The following is an 18,455-nucleotide window of genomic DNA, read 5'->3' on the forward strand; positions in this document are numbered from 1 at the left end:
CATCTTCGTATTACAACCGGATGTTGGCCCGATGAGATCAGGACGACGTGGTCCTCTGTAGATATTTCCCTTCAAGGTTGAAGGGATCGGCTCTGTCCTGGTTTGATAACCTACCTCCCAACTCCATCGGGTCGTATGAGCAACTCACAAAAAAGTTTTTAAGAACTTACATGTATAACAAGGCTGTTCACGCTGGGATGGACAAGTTATTCCCATTAGCCATCAGATACAAGGAGACGACCAGGGAATACACGGATAGATAGCATAAGATATGCCAGGCTATACATAATGTAGACCCAGTGGTCAACAATAACTGCTACAAGTGGGGTTTAGACAGGATGAGCCCGTTGTTTGTCGAGATTCATGGGAGTGTACCCACGACGGAAGGGGATCTTCGAGTAATCATCGGAAAACATGCCAGGTTGGAAGAAATCCAACGAGAAAATCCGAGGGCCCATGCTCAAAGATCTCATCGAACTAATTCCACAGAGCAGGCCAGCGGATCGAAAAGAAGTTCAATCGAACGCCCATACGAAGATAGGAGAGGAAGAAGAGAAGGTCCTCGAAACGATGATCGAAGATTCGAAGATCAAGTCTACACAAAGCTAAACACAAGTTACGCTCGAATCTTAAAATAAATTAAGGGTCGAGAAAACTTGGAATGGTCATGGTCAAAAGGAAAGCAACCCCCAAGATCCGAAAAATCGAAGGAATACTGCGACTACCACTGTTTAAATGGGAACCCAATCGAGAAGTGTAAGAACTTGAAGATAATGGTACAAAAGCTTATCGACAACGGAGAACTTAATACATAAGGAAGGAAGAAGCAGATGACAAGTCGAAACGAAGCAAACAAGTTCAAGTGCCTGAAGGCAATCGAACACTAAACACTATTTCGTGTTCGGAAGCCGCTGGACCATCGTTAACAGCGCAGATTGGAAAAAGGCTGAGAAAGCAATTCGAAGAATACTGCGAGCTGTACAAGATAGATGGGTAGAGATAGACGATCACGATCAATGGATGGATGCACCGATCACTTTCGAGGCAAATGATGTGGAGGAAAACATGGAGGATCACAATGATCCTTTGATCCTCACACTTCCCATAGCAGGGTGCAACATCAAGAAGATCCTCATTGACGGAGGAAGTTCAGTCAACGTATTGTTCTATGATACGTTCAAACGAATGGAGCTAAACGACGAACAGCTGATATCTTCGCACCACACCATTTATAGATTCAACGGGGTTCCTACGAAACCATTGGGGGACATTGTTCTACAAATAAATGCAGGACCGATGAAGATAGACACCTTTTTCAGCGTGGTAGACGCTCCTTCCCCCTACAATGCTATCATCGGACGAAGGTCAATGGGATAGAATCAACTTATCACCAGTGTCTTCGATTCCCATCACCCGAAGGGATAATGGAGATCAAGGGTGACCAGGTCACTGCTCGGGAATGCCAAGCTATGCAAAACCAGCTCAATAACGAGCTAGATGAGCAATGGAAATCTCGCAGAAGCCGGAACAAGGAAGCTGCCAAAGAAAAGGCCATTGATTTGTACCTCGAAGGAATCGCAGGAAAAAGCCTGACGAAGGGGGGAGACGTCCAATGCGCTGAGGCAATTACCTCAGTGGCCAAGACGACGGAGGAGCCTGCCAAATAGCAATTAAAGAACGTCCCTCTCCTAGGGGAACCGAAGCCTACATTTACATCTTTGGAACCCACTAAGGAAATCAACATAGGGACAGAGAAAGATCCGAAAATGATCAAGATAGGAACTTTAATGAGAAAGGAAAGAGAGCAAGCCCTAACCAAACTACTCACATAGTACGCGGATGTCTTCGCGTGGAAATTAGGAGACATGCCGGGAATAGATCCGAAGATAATTCAACATGAGCTCCGTATAAACCAGGCACAACTCCTTTCAGACAGAAGGTACGCAAGATAGCTCTCGAGTATCATCAACCCATTGAGAAGGAACTCAGCAAGTTGCTAAAAGATGGATTCATCAAGGAGGTGAAATACCCACGTGGATTTCGAACATGGTCATCGTGCCAAAGAAAAACGGAGGGGTGAGAATTTGCATCGACTTCACCAACCTCAACAAGGCCTTGATAGGCACATTTTTGTGTCTTATATAATCTCAATTGTATATATTATTAGTGCTCGATTTTATATTTATTATGGCTTTTTATGTCCCTGTAGGTATTTTTGGAGAAATAAGCTTTTGCGGCGAAATTGGCTAAAAAAGTGGTTTTTGCGCCCGTGGGAGAAAATTACTATACGGGCTCTCACTTTGGATAAGGGGTAACCTAATTACTAAGGGGTGACCCATTTCCAGGCATCTGCTAAAGGGAGACCGGGACTGGATAGGGGAAGGTCACATTTCTTCACGTTTTCAAACATTCGTTTTGGCGGGAAACTATGGGCAGCGAAGAACAATTTTTAGGGTTCGAATTTTGGAGCAGATTTCAAGAGATTCAATCGCTGGAAACAGTTGGGATGAACGTGATTAATCTAAACATGGATAGTGTAAGTGATTTCACGAAGCAAATTGGGCTGGATAAGTTGTGAAAAGAGAACAAAGAATGTTGTTTTCACGGGATTCTGTTGGGTCCAGTTTTGGCAATTGCGTGGAGGATTAGGAAGGATATCTTCTCTTATTCGATTCCCTTATATCTTGGGAAATTTTGGTAACAACAGAAGACGCGTACGAAGAGTTTGAACAAGGATCAGCAACCGTGTAGAAAAGAAAAGCCGTGACTTGGAAGAAAGGAAGAAGAAGAGATTTTCTCGGGATTTCTGGAGCTGATTGGGTATATAAAGGCTGGTGCGAAGTGAGAGAAGATTATCAAGATTTTTGGGGTCGATCAGAGACCAGAGGGAGGTTGCAGAGGCGAAGAATAGGATTTGCAGGAAAGCTTCCTGCTGCTGCTCGAGGAGGAACAAGAAGACGAAGAACGGACCTTCCAGGGCCGTCGTTCTTCAACAGTGCAAGCAGCAGAGAGGAAGTGTCGTAGTTTAGCTGCAGTTACCATCTATCGTTTCTTTCTGGACGCTTACTGAGGGTCGTTGATCCTCTGTTTTATCCTTTTTCAATCTTTTAAACATCTTGTGAGTCTTAGAATCATTGTTTCATAACTTTTGACTCTTTTAATCAGATTTTGAGCATCAAATATATATTTTTAGAACATGATTATTATGAATAGATAAACCCCATTACTGGGATGATGGAGGAAACCATTCTTTATGCATGAGTAATTCTATTTAATTCTTTTATGACTATTTGCACTATTATGAGTTGATTTATGATTTTTCTTGATTATTTGTGATTTATCTGATGATGTATGCTTAGTCTAGGAACTCTTGATGCATTATGCTTATGATTTACATCTAATACTTTACAAAATCTATTTTTTGGCAAAGAAAAGAGTCGATATTTGTTATCATTATAAGCTATAGTTTTCTAGAATTAATAGTTGATTCGCATGAGTATAAGAATTGGTGGAATCCTGAGTCCTAGTATCTCTTGATCCTGTGACAAATTTTGTATATATTTTTGTTTTAAAAATCTTTTCAAGTCCGAGCAACGAATCCTTATTTACCGCAATCGAAATATTACAACAAATTGGCGCCGCCGACGCGGATTTGTGTTTAGGTAGAAGTTTTAGGTTTTTATTATTTTTTATTATTCCATTTGTTCTTTTTACGTCTCTTTGGTTGTGTCTTTGTATTGCAGGTTTGAAGTTGGATACTAAAGACCTTGGAATCAAAGCTTAAAGCTAAAAGAGAAGGAAAAAAGACAAAGCAAAAAAAGAAGAAAAAAGAGAGAATTGTTTTTTTAAGAGACTTTCCATTTTTTTGTAATTATTATTATTATTTATTTATTTTTCTTTTCTTTGGACTGGACAATCGGGACATTATTTTTATTTATTTATTTTTAAACCCTACGGAAGGGTTATATATATAAAAATATATATATATATATATATACACATATATAAACTGTTTGCAGGGAAGGACGACGATTACTATATCGTCTCGGCCCCTCGGGTTCGTACATGACATAGGAGTCGTGGCCCGAGTCGACTTAAACGGTTCATCCCCCGTCTGGTATGGGAGGTAAGTCCATCGAAACACTCGCGAATCTCCTGTAAGCGAGTTACTGTATTCCTTAAGGTGATTCATTGATTGAGGACGAATTTGGACTGTTTTTAAATTCCTAGTAAAGGGCAAGGCCTGGCCAATACAAGATAAGGGTTCGGATTTCATCACCGCTCCCTTCTTGCCCGCCTTAGGAAAACGAAACCTAACGCGAACCCAAGCTTTAAAATTTGGAATAGAACGAGACCGATAGGGTAACGAGCTTAATAGGAAACTCGTTCGAAAAATATTGGTTGCTCTTTAAGCACACTTCAAAGTTCATGATGGTTTCTGTGAGTTGAATGCGTGATTGCGCCGCCTTCTAATGCGGTGAGGCCTTGGGTATCAAAGCTCTACTAAGCTTCCCTCGCCTCGATTCAACTTACATTAGCTCGGATTGATTCCATAGGGGTGTGCTCAAATTGTAACGAATTCCTTTTCGAAGGAATAGAAGATGGTCCAGAAAACAATCTAAGTGGAGCCATCACGCTTTTTGTTTGCTAGATTCTATAGGTTTGATTTGGTCGAGTCAGCCTTGTTTGTGATTGTGTAGAATTCCCTTGCAATCAAGAATGTCGAACTGGTATGACAGAAGCCAATACAATGAGTATCGATCTGAATTTGAATATGGACATCATCATTTTTATGACCATGGTGGTAATAGTAGTTGGGAACGCCAACCTTTTCAAGGTTATGGTTCATACCATGGTGAGCCAAATTACTATCCACACGCGAATTGGTCTTACGAGCAAGAAAATCAGGAACATTGTAGTACTGGTTACTCGTTTTTGGAAACTATTCCTGATTATGATATTTCTGAACCTGTTCCATCTCTAGAAGAGACCCAACAACGGATTGAAAGGACGTATAAACGTTTAGTTGCAATGAATAGTTCAAAAGAAGAGTGTACACGATATTATGAGATGATAAACGAGAGTGGTGAACGTATAAGTGTTATGCTCAGTGAAATTCAGGCACGTCTAGAGGCAGAAAATGAACAGTTGGCTAATGTTGCTCGAAATAATCTAAATTTCCAAAATAGGGTTTCTAATTCTACCCTTGATATCAATAGTGAATATTTGCCTAATTTAGAGGATGAGGCTAGATAAAAGACACTACTTATTTGGATAAGGTTCAATCATCTTTGTACTATTATGATGATGATGATAGTAGTAATGAAGAATCTGAAATATGTAGGCATAGTGATCAGGATTCTATTAATCCAATTGAGCTTTATAATGATTATATTATTTCTAGTTCAAATCCAAATAATTTTTATGATTATTCACTTATTCAAAAGGACGAGGATTTGATTAGGGATACCACCGTTTTAGACGATGTAGTTTTTCCTTTTGATTACGAAGCCGATAGTGGTTTAGAGGAACGGGTTTATTCTGAAAATGTTGTTTTAGAGTCTAGCGACTTAGAAACAATAGTATTAGATGAAGAATATATACCCGTAGAGATGAGTAAAGATGCACTACCTGATAATAAATTAGAAGAATCAGTTGACCATTTTCAAGAATCTAATGATCCAGAAATTAGGGAGATTGTAACTAGTCTATTTAGAGACACTGAAAACTCTAAGTTTGGGGGTGATTATCACCTTCCTAGTGCCTTAACTTTAACTCTCAGAAAGTCCCTTCACTTAGGACTTGATATCTCTTCCTCGACAATTTTACAAGATTACCTTCATACTCGTTTTCCCGAACCTAATGATGTCCAGGAAGAAGTTCAGTCGTTAGAAACTCATCCTCTGGTTGATGTGGTTTGCCCAGGCTATGATCACCAGATTGACTTTGTTTTCCCACCAAATAGTTTTCTTCCAACTGTGGGAATGTTTATATTCCAAATGTGTCGAATATTAAGTTGTGAGACTAAACCTAAATGCTTTAGGAAAATAGAATCAACACATTTGCTTAAGAATGACCACTACTCTCATTGTGGTCAATTATGTAAGTCAAATCTTATTGACTTAGAGGATCCTCAGTTATTTAGGTTATTATTGTGCGCTTCTAAGATCATATTTGAGTTTTTCCAGACTCTAGGACCTAATGATTCGGATCCCACCTATGAAGAAACGCAGCCAATGAAAATTTTCTATTTAGACCCTTTCATAGAACCTGAACCTAAACCACAATTAGATATAAATTTCTTAATCAGGAAACTAAGTAAGGGCATGCTAGTCTTGTTCACTTTCTTGGTTCATTGCAGTTTCCTTTGGTCAGCTCTATTTAGTTTTGAAGACCCACAGTTATTTCGACTGTTACTTTATGGTTCGAGTTGACTAATCCTTTCCTAAGTCTGGCTGAAGACTTTAAACTTAGCACTTCTTGGGAGGTATCCCATGCTCAAGCGACACGGTAATATCTTTCCTTATCTCTTTTGCTTCATTGGTAACAGTTTCTCCTTGTTCATGCTTTTAATTTCATCTTTAGAACATTGAGGACAATGTTAGATTTAAGTTTGGGGGTATGGGAGAAACTTTTTAGTTGCATAATAAATAAAATCCAGAGCCTAGAAATTTATGCCTGTTAAGGATTGCACTAACTAATCTAAGTGGATGGAAGCATTTTGGTTGTAGGAGTTAAGGAACCAATCTGATTAGATGGAAACATCTAAAGAGTCTATTCATAAAAGCACAGAGCTCAGGTGTTAGAAATAACATGATAGTTTCACCATATCTCGTTGAGTCCTTTTCACTTCTATTTTTATTTTATTTTGTTTTTAAACTATGTTTCTCTAGGTGATAGGTGGGGCCCACGATTCAAGTTGTTACCAATTCTAGGGTGAATTAGAGTGATTGAGATACCAAAAAAAAAAAATTGAGACCAGACCATTTGACCAAAAGGAATAAATTCAATAAAGTCGACCACTGGTACCCTTGTATATGCCAGTTGTGTTGACCTAGAGTTAGGATATCGACCAATGGTTCCCTTGTATATTCCAGTGTGTTGATATTAGTCAGACTAGTACCTCAATCCATTAGGATAGGTTCATTTTGGCGGAGGTATTCAGACAGATATGGGAAACGCCGTTTACTTAGTAAACATCAAAACCATCTATGTTTTTCTATATCCATCTTCTTGATCTATCCATGTGATTAGTTTTGACTCCGGATATTGATGTCCATAGTGCAACTATTTGAGTAGAGCTATGTCACTTTATATGAATTTTAGTATGCTTGAGTGCAAACTCGTGTACATCAATTGGAATTTCGCATCAGGGTACTTCCTCTTGTAGTCAATAAGTATGCCAACCAAGGATATTCTTTAGTGCCTTCCAAGGTTCGTTGTAGATAGCTAGGGTCCGGAGTATTAAGGTTTTGTGGGTATATCTCTAGTAAGCCCTCCCGAGACTATAACTCGGCCACTAGGGACACCTAGGGGTTTAAAGGCTTATTGCATACGCTAAATGCAATCGACGATGCCTGCGACAGTGAGTTAGGATTTTATTTTCTATTTGATTTGCTCGAGGCCTAGCAAATAATAAGTTTGGGGGTATTTGATAGGCACATTTTTGTGTCTTATATAATCTCAATTGTATATATTATTAGTGCTCGATTTTATATTTATTATGGCTTTTTATGTCCCTGTAGGTATTTTTGGAGAAATAAGCTTTTGCGGCGAAATTGGCTAAAAAAGTGGTTTTTGCGCCCGTGGGAGAAAATTACTATACGGGCTCTCACTTTGGATAAGGGGTAACCTAATTACTAAGGGGTGACCCATTTCCAGGCATCTGCTAAAGGGAGACCGGGACTGGATAGGGGAAGGTCACATTTCTTCACGTTTTCAAACATTCGTTTTGGCGGGAAACTATGGGCAGCGAAGAACAATTTTTAGGGTTCGAATTTTGGAGCAGATTTCAAGAGATTCAATCGCTGGAAACAGTTGGGATGAACGTGATTAATCTAAACATGGATAGTGTAAGTGATTTCACGAAGCAAATTGGGCTGGATAAGTTGTGAAAAGAGAACAAAGAATGTTGTTTTCACGGGATTCTGTTGGGTCCAGTTTTGGCAATTGCGTGGAGGATTAGGAAGGATATCTTCTCTTATTCGATTCCCTTATATCTTGGGAAATTTTGGTAACAACAGAAGACGCGTACGAAGAGTTTGAACAAGGATCAGCAACCGTGTAGAAAAGAAAAGCCGTGACTTGGAAGAAAGGAAGAAGAAGAGATTTTCTCGGGATTTCTGGAGCTGATTGGGTATATAAAGGCTGGTGCGAAGTGAGAGAAGATTATCAAGATTTTTGGGGTCGATCAGAGACCAGAGGGAGGTTGCAGAGGCGAAGAACAGGATTTGCAGGAAAGCTTCCTGCTGCTGCTCGAGGAGGAACAAGAAGACGAAGAACGGACCTTCCAGGGCCGTCGTTCTTCAACAGTGCAAGCAGCAGAGAGGAAGTGTCGTAGTTTAGCTGCAGTTACCATCTATCGTTTCTTTCTGGACGCTTACTGAGGGTCGTTGATCCTCTGTTTTATCCTTTTTCAATCTTTTAAACATCTTGTGAGTCTTAGAATCATTGTTTCATAACTTTTGACTCTTTTAATCATATTTTGAGCATCAAATATATATTTTTAGAACATGATTATTATGAATAGATAAACCCCATTACTGGGATGATGGAGGAAACCATTCTTTATGCATGAGTAATTCTATTTAATTCTTTTATGACTATTTGCACTATTATGAGTTGATTTATGATTTTTCTTGATTATTTGTGATTTATCTGATGATGTATGCTTAGTCTAGGAACTCTTGATGCATTATGCTTATGATTTACATCTAATACTTTACAAAATCTATTTTTTGGCAAAGAAAAGAGTCGATATTTGTTATCATTATAAGCTATAGTTTTCTAGAATTAATAGTTGATTCGCATGAGTATAAGAATTGGTGGAATCCTGAGTCCTAGTATCTCTTGATCCTGTGACAAATTTTGTATATATTTTTGTTTTAAAAATCTTTTCAAGTCCGAGCAACGAATCCTTATTTACCGCAATCGAAATATTACAACAAATTGGCGCCGCCGACGCGGATTTGTGTTTAGGTAGAATTTTTAGGTTTTTATTATTTTTTATTATTTTTTATTATTCCATTTGTTCTTTTTACGTCTCTTTAGTTGTGTCTTTGTATTACAGGTTTGAAGTTGGATACTAAAGACCTTGGAATCAAAGCTTAAAGCTAAAAGAGAAGGAAAAAAGACAAAGAAAAAAAAAGAAGAAAAAAGAGAGAATTGTTTTTTTTAAGAAACTTTCCATTTTTTGTAATTATTATTATTTTTATTTTTTATTTTTTTTTCTTTTTTTGGACTGGACAATCGAGACATTATTATTATTTTTTTTAAACCCTACGGAAGGTTTATATATAAAAAATAAATAAATATATATATATACATATATAAACTGTTTGCAGGGAAGGACGACGATTACTATATCGTCTCGGCCCCTCGGGTTCGTACATGACATAGGAGGTCTGCGTAGATGATATGCTGGTCAAAAGTAAGATGTGCGTGGATCATCACCAGGATTTGAGAGATATCTTTGAGGCTATGAGGAAGCACGACATGAAAGTAAACCCGGAGAAGTGTACGTTTGGTGTTACTTCAGGGAAATTCCTTGGATACCTAGTAACTAAAAGGGGCATCTAGGTTGATCCTGCCAAAATCCAAGCCATCGTAGAAATTCCATCCCCGAAGAACTTGAAAGAAGTCCAAAAACTCAATGGATCCCTAGCAGCGCTAGGGAGGTTTATCTCAAGATCATCAGATAGATGCAAACTCTTTTTCAACATCCTCAAGAAGGGATGCAAATTCGAGTGGACCCCTGAATGTGAGATAGCTTTCCAACAAATTAAGGAGTATTTGGAAACAATCCCCATTCTCCAGAAGTCGGATCCTGAAGAAGTATTGGCTCTTTATATAGCTGAAATCGATGATGCGGTCAGCGCAGTGCTGGTTAAAACCAATACGAAGATTGAGCAGCCAATTTACTATGTCAGCAAGACACTTAACCCGGCGGAACGGAATTACACGAAGATCGAGCAGCTCATTTTGGCACTAGTATGGGCAACTCAGAAGTTGAGAACCTATTTCTTGACTCATTATGTTCGTGTCCCCTGCAAAGCACCGTTTGAGGCTATTCTCAAAAGCACTGGGAAAGTTGGGAGGATAGCAAAATGGAACAAACATTTCGACCAATTCAACATAATCCATGAGATTCAACATTCCCAGAAATCTCAAGTTTTGGCAGATTTCCTAGCGGACTTACCTCTGGACAATGACGAGGAAGTCCAAGGCATGCCAGAAACCGAAGATGGAAAAGACCCTGTCGATATTATGGAACCTACAAACCAAAGGCAATGGGAAGTCTTCGTAGACGGGTCCAGAAATCGGGAAGGTGCTGGCATAGGCATCGTAATCACCACCCCCACCGGAGAAAGGATCGTCCATGCGCTGAGACTAGAGTTCAAGGGGCATGCCAACAACATCGTCGAATACGAGGCTGTGGTACACGCTCTTCGTTTAATAATAGAGATGGGCTTAACCGAGGTACGCTTGACAAGTGACTCACAGCTGGTCATACGGCAAATCGGGGTAGAATACAATGTCTACGACGAAACCCTTTCAAAGTATATGGCGTTAGTCCAGACTCTGGCAGCCCAGATACCGAACATCAAATTTCGGCACCTATGCAGAAAGAAACTCAGGCATGCCGATGCCTTGGCATACATTTCATCTATGTTAAAAGATGAGGGCGTGAAAGTATCAAAGTATCCAGGGTGTACGAACCTTCCATCATCCCTCGGCAATCCCTCGCCACACACCGCAAGGACAACGTTGAGAAGGACATTGCTGAGGATGATGTAGGGGAGGATATTGCCGACGATTTCATGGAAGATGACATCGTAATAAAAGAAAATGAGGATGAGGATGAGGATTTTACCAGGGAAAAAGATTGGAGATCTGAGATTCATCTTTACCTATCAACTCAATTCAACCGTATACAATTTGATCTGACGGCAATTGTGATGCTTGCTTATGAGGCTTTCCCACGCTGAGCACTGCTCTTAAAAAAATCGCGATTTAGTCGCGAGTAAAATCTAGATCAGGGTACAATTTTCAAGTTATCGGATAAATTTTGGATAACAATACAACTTTTTTTTGAACAACTCGAGGGGTATATTTTGAGTCAGACCTCAAAATGTTTGAAAGACAAAATTTCAGTTAGCATTCTCATTAGAAAAATGCTACATACTCTAAATACAAGAAAGACAAAAATTAAAGCATGTGATGGTGGGGAAAGATGAACTCTACAACTCTCATTAAACAAATTGCCTTGGCACTACAAGTTCACTTACAGATACAGAAAACTAAACAGAGCGTGAAAATCAATAGAAAGATTCCATGAAAGGGAAGATATCAAGAACAGATCGAAGTGGTGGAGGTAACTAGTAAATCTCTTGTTTCCTCCCTGCCATTTTTCTTCTTAGTCTCTTCTTCTTCATCTCAAGTAAACATCAATTGCAGCACCAAATCCATTAAGGAAGACTTTTAACATGGCAGAAGGGAGAGAGTTCGATTTTTCTCCACTTATGCAACTCATTGCTGCGAAAAATGTCAAGAAACAAATCCCAGCTGAACCACATTGGGTCTTTTGTTATTCCAATCTTCAGAAAGATTCTCCCATGATCGACTTTGCAGTTCACCTATGCTTGAGCCCCGAGCTTCGTGACACTTTCTGTGTTTCTCATCTAGTTCTCAGGGCGCTTGATACAGTTGAGGATGACATGAACATAGCTTCTGATATTAAGGTGGCTATTCTTGAAAATTTTCATCATCACATATATGATAGTAATCTTAACCTGTCATGTGGTACAAAGAAGCACCACAAAGATCTGATGGACCAATATCATCACGTTTCAACCGCATTGTCGGAGCTTCAAGAAGGCTGTCAGGAGTTAATTGTAGAAACAGCAAAAAGAATGGGAGCTGGAATGGCGAAATTTATACTTAAAGAAGTAGAAACAGTTGATGATTACACCGAGTACTGTCACATTGTAAATGGCATTGTTTGGGTAGAAATGTCAAAATATTTTCATGCATCCAATTTGAAGGAAGTGGCGCCCCCAGATTGTCTCGCCGATTCCTTGGGTTTAATGACTCAGAAGCAACATATTATTCAAGACTTTATGGAGGATATGAATAAGATACCGAAAGCACCCATGCACTGGCCTCGGCAAATTTGGAGTAAATATGTAGATAAACTTGGGGACTTGGCATCTGAAGAAAACTCGGAAAAAGCTGTATTTTGCTTGAATGATATGGTTACTGATGCCTTATCGCATGCCCAGAGTTGTTTAGAGTACCTGTCTGCATTGCAGGATCCTGCCATTCTCCGATTCTGTGCTATTCCTCAGATCATTTCCATCGGAACGTTGGCTTTGTGTTACAACAACATTGAAGTTTTCAGAGGAGGCGTGAAAATAAGGCATGTCATCCGTCTTTGTGCAAAGGTTATCGACGAACTGAAATCTATGTCTGATGTTTATGGTGCTTGCTATGATATTTTGAGTACGCTAAAAACTAAGATCGATAATAATGATCCAAATGCAACAAAGACACTTAGCCTGGTAGAAGCAATACAAAATGTCTGCGAGAATTCTGGTTTATTGAATCAAAGAGGTGCATACTCAGAAATGGGGTTAGAGGGAAAGAGAGATCAAACTCAGCAGGGTAGGAGATTTTTGGTTGAGGGACAAGTAGACCCATTTTCTCTAGTTGCTGATGAACTCTGTCTTATTGGTAATCGTTTAAGGGATATGGTGGTTGCTCATGAGGTCCCTCGGCTTTCCTTAGCTGCAGAATATTTCTTTGAGATGGGAGTAGAGGGAAAGAGGTTCCGTCCCACAATTCTGTTGTTGATGGCATCAGCACTGAATGTGTCACTACCTGGGTCCATTCCTGATGCTGCGACCAATGCTTTTAGTGGCCTACGTACAAGACAGCAGCGTCTTGCGGAGATCACCGAGATGATCCATGTTGCAAGTCTTCTTCACGATGATGTCCTAGACGATGCCAATACAAGGCGTGGTGTTCCTTCCCTTAATTCTTGTATGGGGAATAAGCTGTCTGTGCTAGCAGGAGATTTTTTGCTTTCCAGAGCTGTTGTGACATTAGCCTCTTTACAAAACAATGAGGTTGTTACCTTGCTCTCAACGGTTCTGGAACATCTTGTAACTGGTGAAATAATGCAAATGTCCGGTACATCAGAACAGCGCTGCAGCATGGATCAGTATATGAAGAAGACTTTCTACAAGACAGCATCACTGATTGCAAACAGCTGCAAAGCAATCGCTTTTCTGGCGGACCAGGAAACTGAAGTTGCAATGTTGGCTTATGATTACGGCCGAAACCTGGGGTTAGCATTTCAGTTGATTGATGACATTCTTGATTTCACAGGGACATCAGCTTCTCTTGGAAAGGGTTCCCTGTCTGACATCCGTCACGGGATTATAACTGCTCCGATATTATTTGCTATTGAAGAATTTCCACAACTACAAGAAGTCATCAATCGCGGCTTCGACAACCCTGCAAATGTTGATCTTGCCCTTGATTACCTTGGGAGAAGTTGTGGAATACAAAGAGCTACAGAGCTAGCAACAGAGCACGCCAACTTGGCAGCCTCGGCCATTGACGCTCTTCCTCAGAGTGAAGATGATAATGTCAGAATATCCAGGCGGGCACTTGTGGAACTTACTCGGATAGTCATCACAAGAACAAAGTAGACGGGTATCATTTTCCTTTTAAACATTGATTTCTTGTACTCGTCTTATTTTGAAGTGACGATTTGTTTATCAATTTTTAGTAGGACGGGTTGCCAGATGTTTGATTTTCTAAGGATTTTAGTGCATGTAATGAAAATGCATCCCTCGTCAGAAATAAAATTGAAGATTTACTAAAATAAAGGGTAAACTGGAAATACTCTGTTGAAGATTGAAAGTATCTCTTTTTATGGGACGGGAAGTATTGAGAAACAACTACTACATCAAAACTATGATTCTCTTCATTTATGATTCTTCATAATACATCAGGGTTCAATGTCTACAATATTTTGCTACAGAAACCATGTTACTTACATGTACCAAATGCATACGTGTTACGAATTCTCGTCATGATGATCTGTCTCGTCGAATATCTCCTCCTACAGTTTTCAAAACAACAGTTCATCTTAATCAGCTCTACAAAGATGTCCCGAAGAAACTAACAAGATTTTGTCTTTTTTTTTAAACAAGTTTGCTTCCAAAATTGTGTTCAAAACTTCAAATACCTGAAGTAGCTCTTCAATGAGATCCTCCATGGTTATAATGCCAACAGCCTCCTCTTCCTCACTAAGTTTGGGAAGTGGGTTGTCATCAATCTGCAATACATCAGCATCGATATCTCTCGCGAACTTCTTGCTCCTCATAGTCCTCAGTGTTCCCTTATTTGAATTGCCTTTGTCTTTGCCATTATAGGGAAAGCTTTTCCACCTTTGCAACGATACCTGTTTCTTCAAAGTCTTCTCCTGTTGCGTCTGCTCCCCATCAATGTCCACCCTCACTGAGTCTTTATAAGCTTGTAAATAGCAAAACAGGAAGGAACATCATATAAAAACAAATTAACTAAAAAACTTGAGAAATTCAGAGTGAAAAAAAAAAGATTACCAAATTAGTGCTTACCATCAGCCAGAATCTTGCTTTCTGGTGTCGTCGATTTGTTGTGGTGCCTTATGACGACAGCCATGTGGCTATGCCCTTTCTGAAACTCATTTAAGATATCATACAAGGGCATATTCTCCGGTACCCTAGCACATGAACCACGTTTAAAAACATTAATATTAACTACTAGTCGTGACCCATTTTCAGTCTAGCAGTTACTATTGGAATATGGCTCAGAGTAGGTAATTATGGGAAACATTCAATGACACAGCTCAAAAGAGTCGTGATGGAGCCAAATGGAAACCTCATTACATTTTATAATTTGCATCCTCACTTGGCATATACTCAAAAATGACGGAAGCTAAGAGAGCTACTTATATATCTTTTCATGCACTTATTCACATAGAAGAGTAAGCCTACCAAAAAAGAACTAAACAGGAGATCAAAACATTGTCAAGTGAACTAAAGAACGACGAAGTGAATTATTACCAAAGCAACATACCTTGGAATCTTGCGAATTGTGACATTCTTAACAGGTACCTCATCCGCAGGATGGATGGTTAGTAAATTCTTTACCTATATTTCAGAAGGAAAAAAATTAAGTTAAGGATTGGCAACATGGCTTTTGCCAAGGAAAGAAGGGCTAGTTTCCTGGTCACTTAAAGTGCACAAAAGACAACAAAATATACCAGAACAAGTCCGATTATGTTTGTAGGCTGTTCATAATAGACAGGTAGTCTGCTGTGACCTTTGTCCAGTATTAGCTTCATCAGATTCCTGAAATCACAAGAATCACATAATGCCATGAAACAAAGCTTGAACCATGTAAAAATGATATGATTGTTACTTGCATTACAAAGTAGTAGCGCACCTATCAAGCTTCGCATTAATATCAATAACAAATGCTTCGGAAATAGGAGTCATGGCGTCACTGGCTGTTTTCTCTGTGAGCTCTAGTGCTCCTGCAATGATTGTTGTTTCGTCGTGGGTCAGCTCCCCACCCTTTCCCGCCTGTTACCAAGAGCAGTGTTACAACAGCGTAACAGTATGACATTTGCGTGAACTTAAGACTAACCAAGCAACAAATATCAGATAAACGTAAACGGGATGAAATCTAGCCATAGAGAAATGGAGAACCATCAAGAATTTTGTTCATTTTTAATCAAAACAGGATTTGTTAAAGAGGAACTTACCTCATTACCATGGAAGCCCACTAGTGTTTTTAACTCAGCTCTACGGAAAAGAGCGACATGCCGATCCCCCAGTAGAAAGTCCAACAGCTGGAAAGAATAGCATATTAACGGCCATGAGAACTATCTAGAATAACATAGCATATCTAAAACAAAACAAATTAAAGTAATATAAGAAAGAGAACCCCAGTGCAAGTATATCGATAATTACCTTGCTAATTGGATATGCCACCGGAAAGCAGATCCAAACTAGTACTCGGACAACTGGAGCCACAGCAGCTCCAATTGCCAAACCATGTCGAGAACAGATAGATTGGGGTATAATCTAGAAGTGTACAGTGAACCAATTAGCATGCATCAAGAATAAATTAAATTAAAAAATAGAATGCATCAGTGTTTCAGATGGTGTTTAAATCAAACAATTGACTACAAGACGATTAAGAATTGACATCTGATTGAATTTCATAACTTAAACAGCAACCATGAGTTGCTAACCTCTCCAAACAAAAGTATCAAGGTAACTGAAATCAGTATAGCTCCCCAAGCTGTAATGAGACTATCAAGGAAAATGGGCAGCGCCTGGTGAAAAAACGGGAATTCAATAGAAAGTTAGCCTCACCTGGAAACGTGTTACAAAAATTATTAATAAATATTCCTGAAGAGACTTTACCTCCATGGCAGCAGCATTGCAAATCAGTAGGGTGCATAACAGCAAATGCTGTCTTTTGACCACTGGTAATATCTTCGCTGGTGGAAACAGGTTGCCAAAACTGTTAGTACATGCAGCTACATTAAGATATATATCATATATTGTAACTTCATAAGGCCACATTAAGATATAGTTATTGTCTCATCTCATATCACATGATATATCGCACGACATGAGTACAATGAAAAGTACAGACAAAAGCATATACTACAAATACATGTAACAGTTACACAGTAGTGGTACTTCGCTGCTCAGCCTTAGAAATGGAGTTTCCAACATATAACAGGGCTAACTTGGAAATGATCAAGTGGTTAGCTTGGATGATGACATTTGATTCAAAAAACATATAACCCGTAAGTAGACGATTCACAACGTTTTCAATTTTAACGTTAACATGGTGATAATCTATGATGGGAATCTTTGCCTCCTAGACCATACACAATTTGATGTGGACAAATTATCTGCCCCTCTTCTATTATTTGGGTACAATTGACTTGAAAAGAAGTCAAGAACTCAATCTGAGCACCAAATAAGGGCAAGTTTACTCTATTCCTCTAATTTGCCTGCTCGAATTATTGCTTGAAAGTAGAAGACCTACTGAGTACTCACACAACCTTAACTGCATTGTTGAGACTACAAATTTGAAGTTACAAGTTGCTACTTCTCTAAAACACCACATATAGAACCTTATGGTGTCTCTTCAAGGGCACATTTGCATAACCAAAAGAAGATGAGGAATCCCAATTGCTCTGCATCCTTTGGGAGAATACATCCCCAGGAATAGTATGCGAATCAATCAAGGAATAGAATCACACAATTGACCTCCATCGACCCAAAATATTAAAGAATTCCATGAAAAGATGCAAAAAGAAGAAAAAAAGAGAGTAAATAAAATGTACCGGCATGTTTCCGATCAATTGGTGTACCGGATTTCGCAAGAACTTCAAGATCAACCAAACTCATCGACATTAAACCAAGAGTAAGTCCAGACATCATTCCAGCAAACAAAACTAAAACTGATATTATAAGTACGTGGAGGAAAAACCCTGCCTCACAACAAGTATACTCTACCGCCATTCCCAAAATTCAATTCTTGAAACACTCTAAAACCCTAACAGATTCACACTCATAAACCCTTAAATCAACAACCAAAAAGCTTCAGCAACTCCATTAATGGGTTGATATTTCAGTATCAGAGAAGAGAGATGTTTCTGACGGAGGAGGGTGGTGGTGGGGATCAGAGTGGCAGTTAAAAGAAAAATAATGGAGTTTAGTTTTTATGGGGAGAAAACAAGCTTCCACGGCATGTTCCACCTATAAATGCACGTGTACTTCTCTCATGGTTTTCGTATGTGCATGCATGAAATAAAGGGTCCGTTTGGGAGTTTGGAAGCGGGATAACATATCCTGGAAAAGTTTATCTTAATTTAATTTATGATAACCTTGTTAATGGTTATTTTTAATAGTGTTTGTCTAAAATTTTATCATATCTTGGGTTAGGTTAATTTGTGTTTGTTTGACTACAAAAATAGGTTAATATAAATAATTATTTCTTAGATAAATACTTATTTTAAAGGAAAATAACTGTCTAACCCAGGTGAGGATACAGGTATCCCAGGTATTTGGAAGAATACCATAACCTCACTTTTTATACTTCCTAAAATCAAGGAAGGTTTAGTAATCCTTATCCAGGATTGGAATTGTAGTGAG

The 18,455-nt window shown here is 39.1% G+C and overlaps 3 protein-coding genes across 3 annotated transcripts; 2 read left to right on the forward strand and 1 right to left on the reverse strand.

The window, feature by feature from the left end:
- Positions 1-1,020: 1,020 nt before the first annotated feature.
- LOC113309449 lies at positions 1,021-1,377 on the forward strand. Its single transcript, XM_026557902.1, has one exon. It carries the CDS (start codon positions 1,021-1,023, stop codon positions 1,375-1,377), a length of 357 nt encoding a protein of 118 aa, XP_026413687.1.
- Positions 1,378-11,565: 10,188 nt separating this feature from the next.
- LOC113286673 (solanesyl-diphosphate synthase 1, mitochondrial-like) lies at positions 11,566-14,110 on the forward strand. The gene has a single exon (XM_026535261.1). It carries the CDS (start codon positions 11,706-11,708, stop codon positions 13,932-13,934), a length of 2,229 nt encoding a protein of 742 aa, XP_026391046.1. The 5' UTR covers positions 11,566-11,705; the 3' UTR covers positions 13,935-14,110.
- Positions 14,111-14,190: 80 nt separating this feature from the next.
- Positions 14,191-18,015, reverse strand: LOC113286680 (DUF21 domain-containing protein At2g14520-like). The gene is made up of 11 exons (XM_026535273.1): positions 17,645-18,015; positions 16,707-16,783; positions 16,532-16,615; positions 16,248-16,361; positions 16,040-16,126; positions 15,718-15,857; positions 15,536-15,623; positions 15,349-15,422; positions 14,868-14,992; positions 14,477-14,763; positions 14,191-14,350 (listed from the first exon to the last, which is right to left on the reverse strand). Exons 1-11 carry the CDS (start codon positions 17,820-17,822, stop codon positions 14,306-14,308), a joined length of 1,299 nt encoding a protein of 432 aa, XP_026391058.1. The 5' UTR covers positions 17,823-18,015; the 3' UTR covers positions 14,191-14,305.
- Positions 18,016-18,455: the final 440 nt, after the last annotated feature.

Source organism: Papaver somniferum, chromosome 1 (assembly GCF_003573695.1).
Source record: "Papaver somniferum cultivar HN1 chromosome 1, ASM357369v1, whole genome shotgun sequence".
NCBI classification, from domain to species: domain Eukaryota; kingdom Viridiplantae; phylum Streptophyta; class Magnoliopsida; order Ranunculales; family Papaveraceae; genus Papaver; species Papaver somniferum.

Excerpts from the sequence above, each read along its gene's own strand:
- LOC113309449 (XM_026557902.1), top strand. The coding sequence starts at position 1,021 with ATGGATGCACCGATCACTTTCGAGGCAAATGATGTGGAGGAAAACATG.
- LOC113286673 (XM_026535261.1), top strand. The coding sequence starts at position 11,706 with ATGGCAGAAGGGAGAGAGTTCGATTTTTCTCCACTTATGCAACTCATT.
- LOC113286680 (XM_026535273.1), bottom strand. The coding sequence starts at position 17,822 with ATGGCGGTAGAGTATACTTGTTGTGAGGCAGGGTTTTTCCTCCACGTA. Across the intron at positions 14,993-15,348 it reads ACAATTCGCAAGATTCCAAG|GGTACCGGAGAATATGCCCT; the intron begins GTATGTTGCTTT and ends TTCATGTGCTAG. Across the intron at positions 14,764-14,867 it reads AAGCAAGATTCTGGCTGATG|CTTATAAAGACTCAGTGAGG; the intron begins GTAAGCACTAAT and ends GCTATTTACAAG.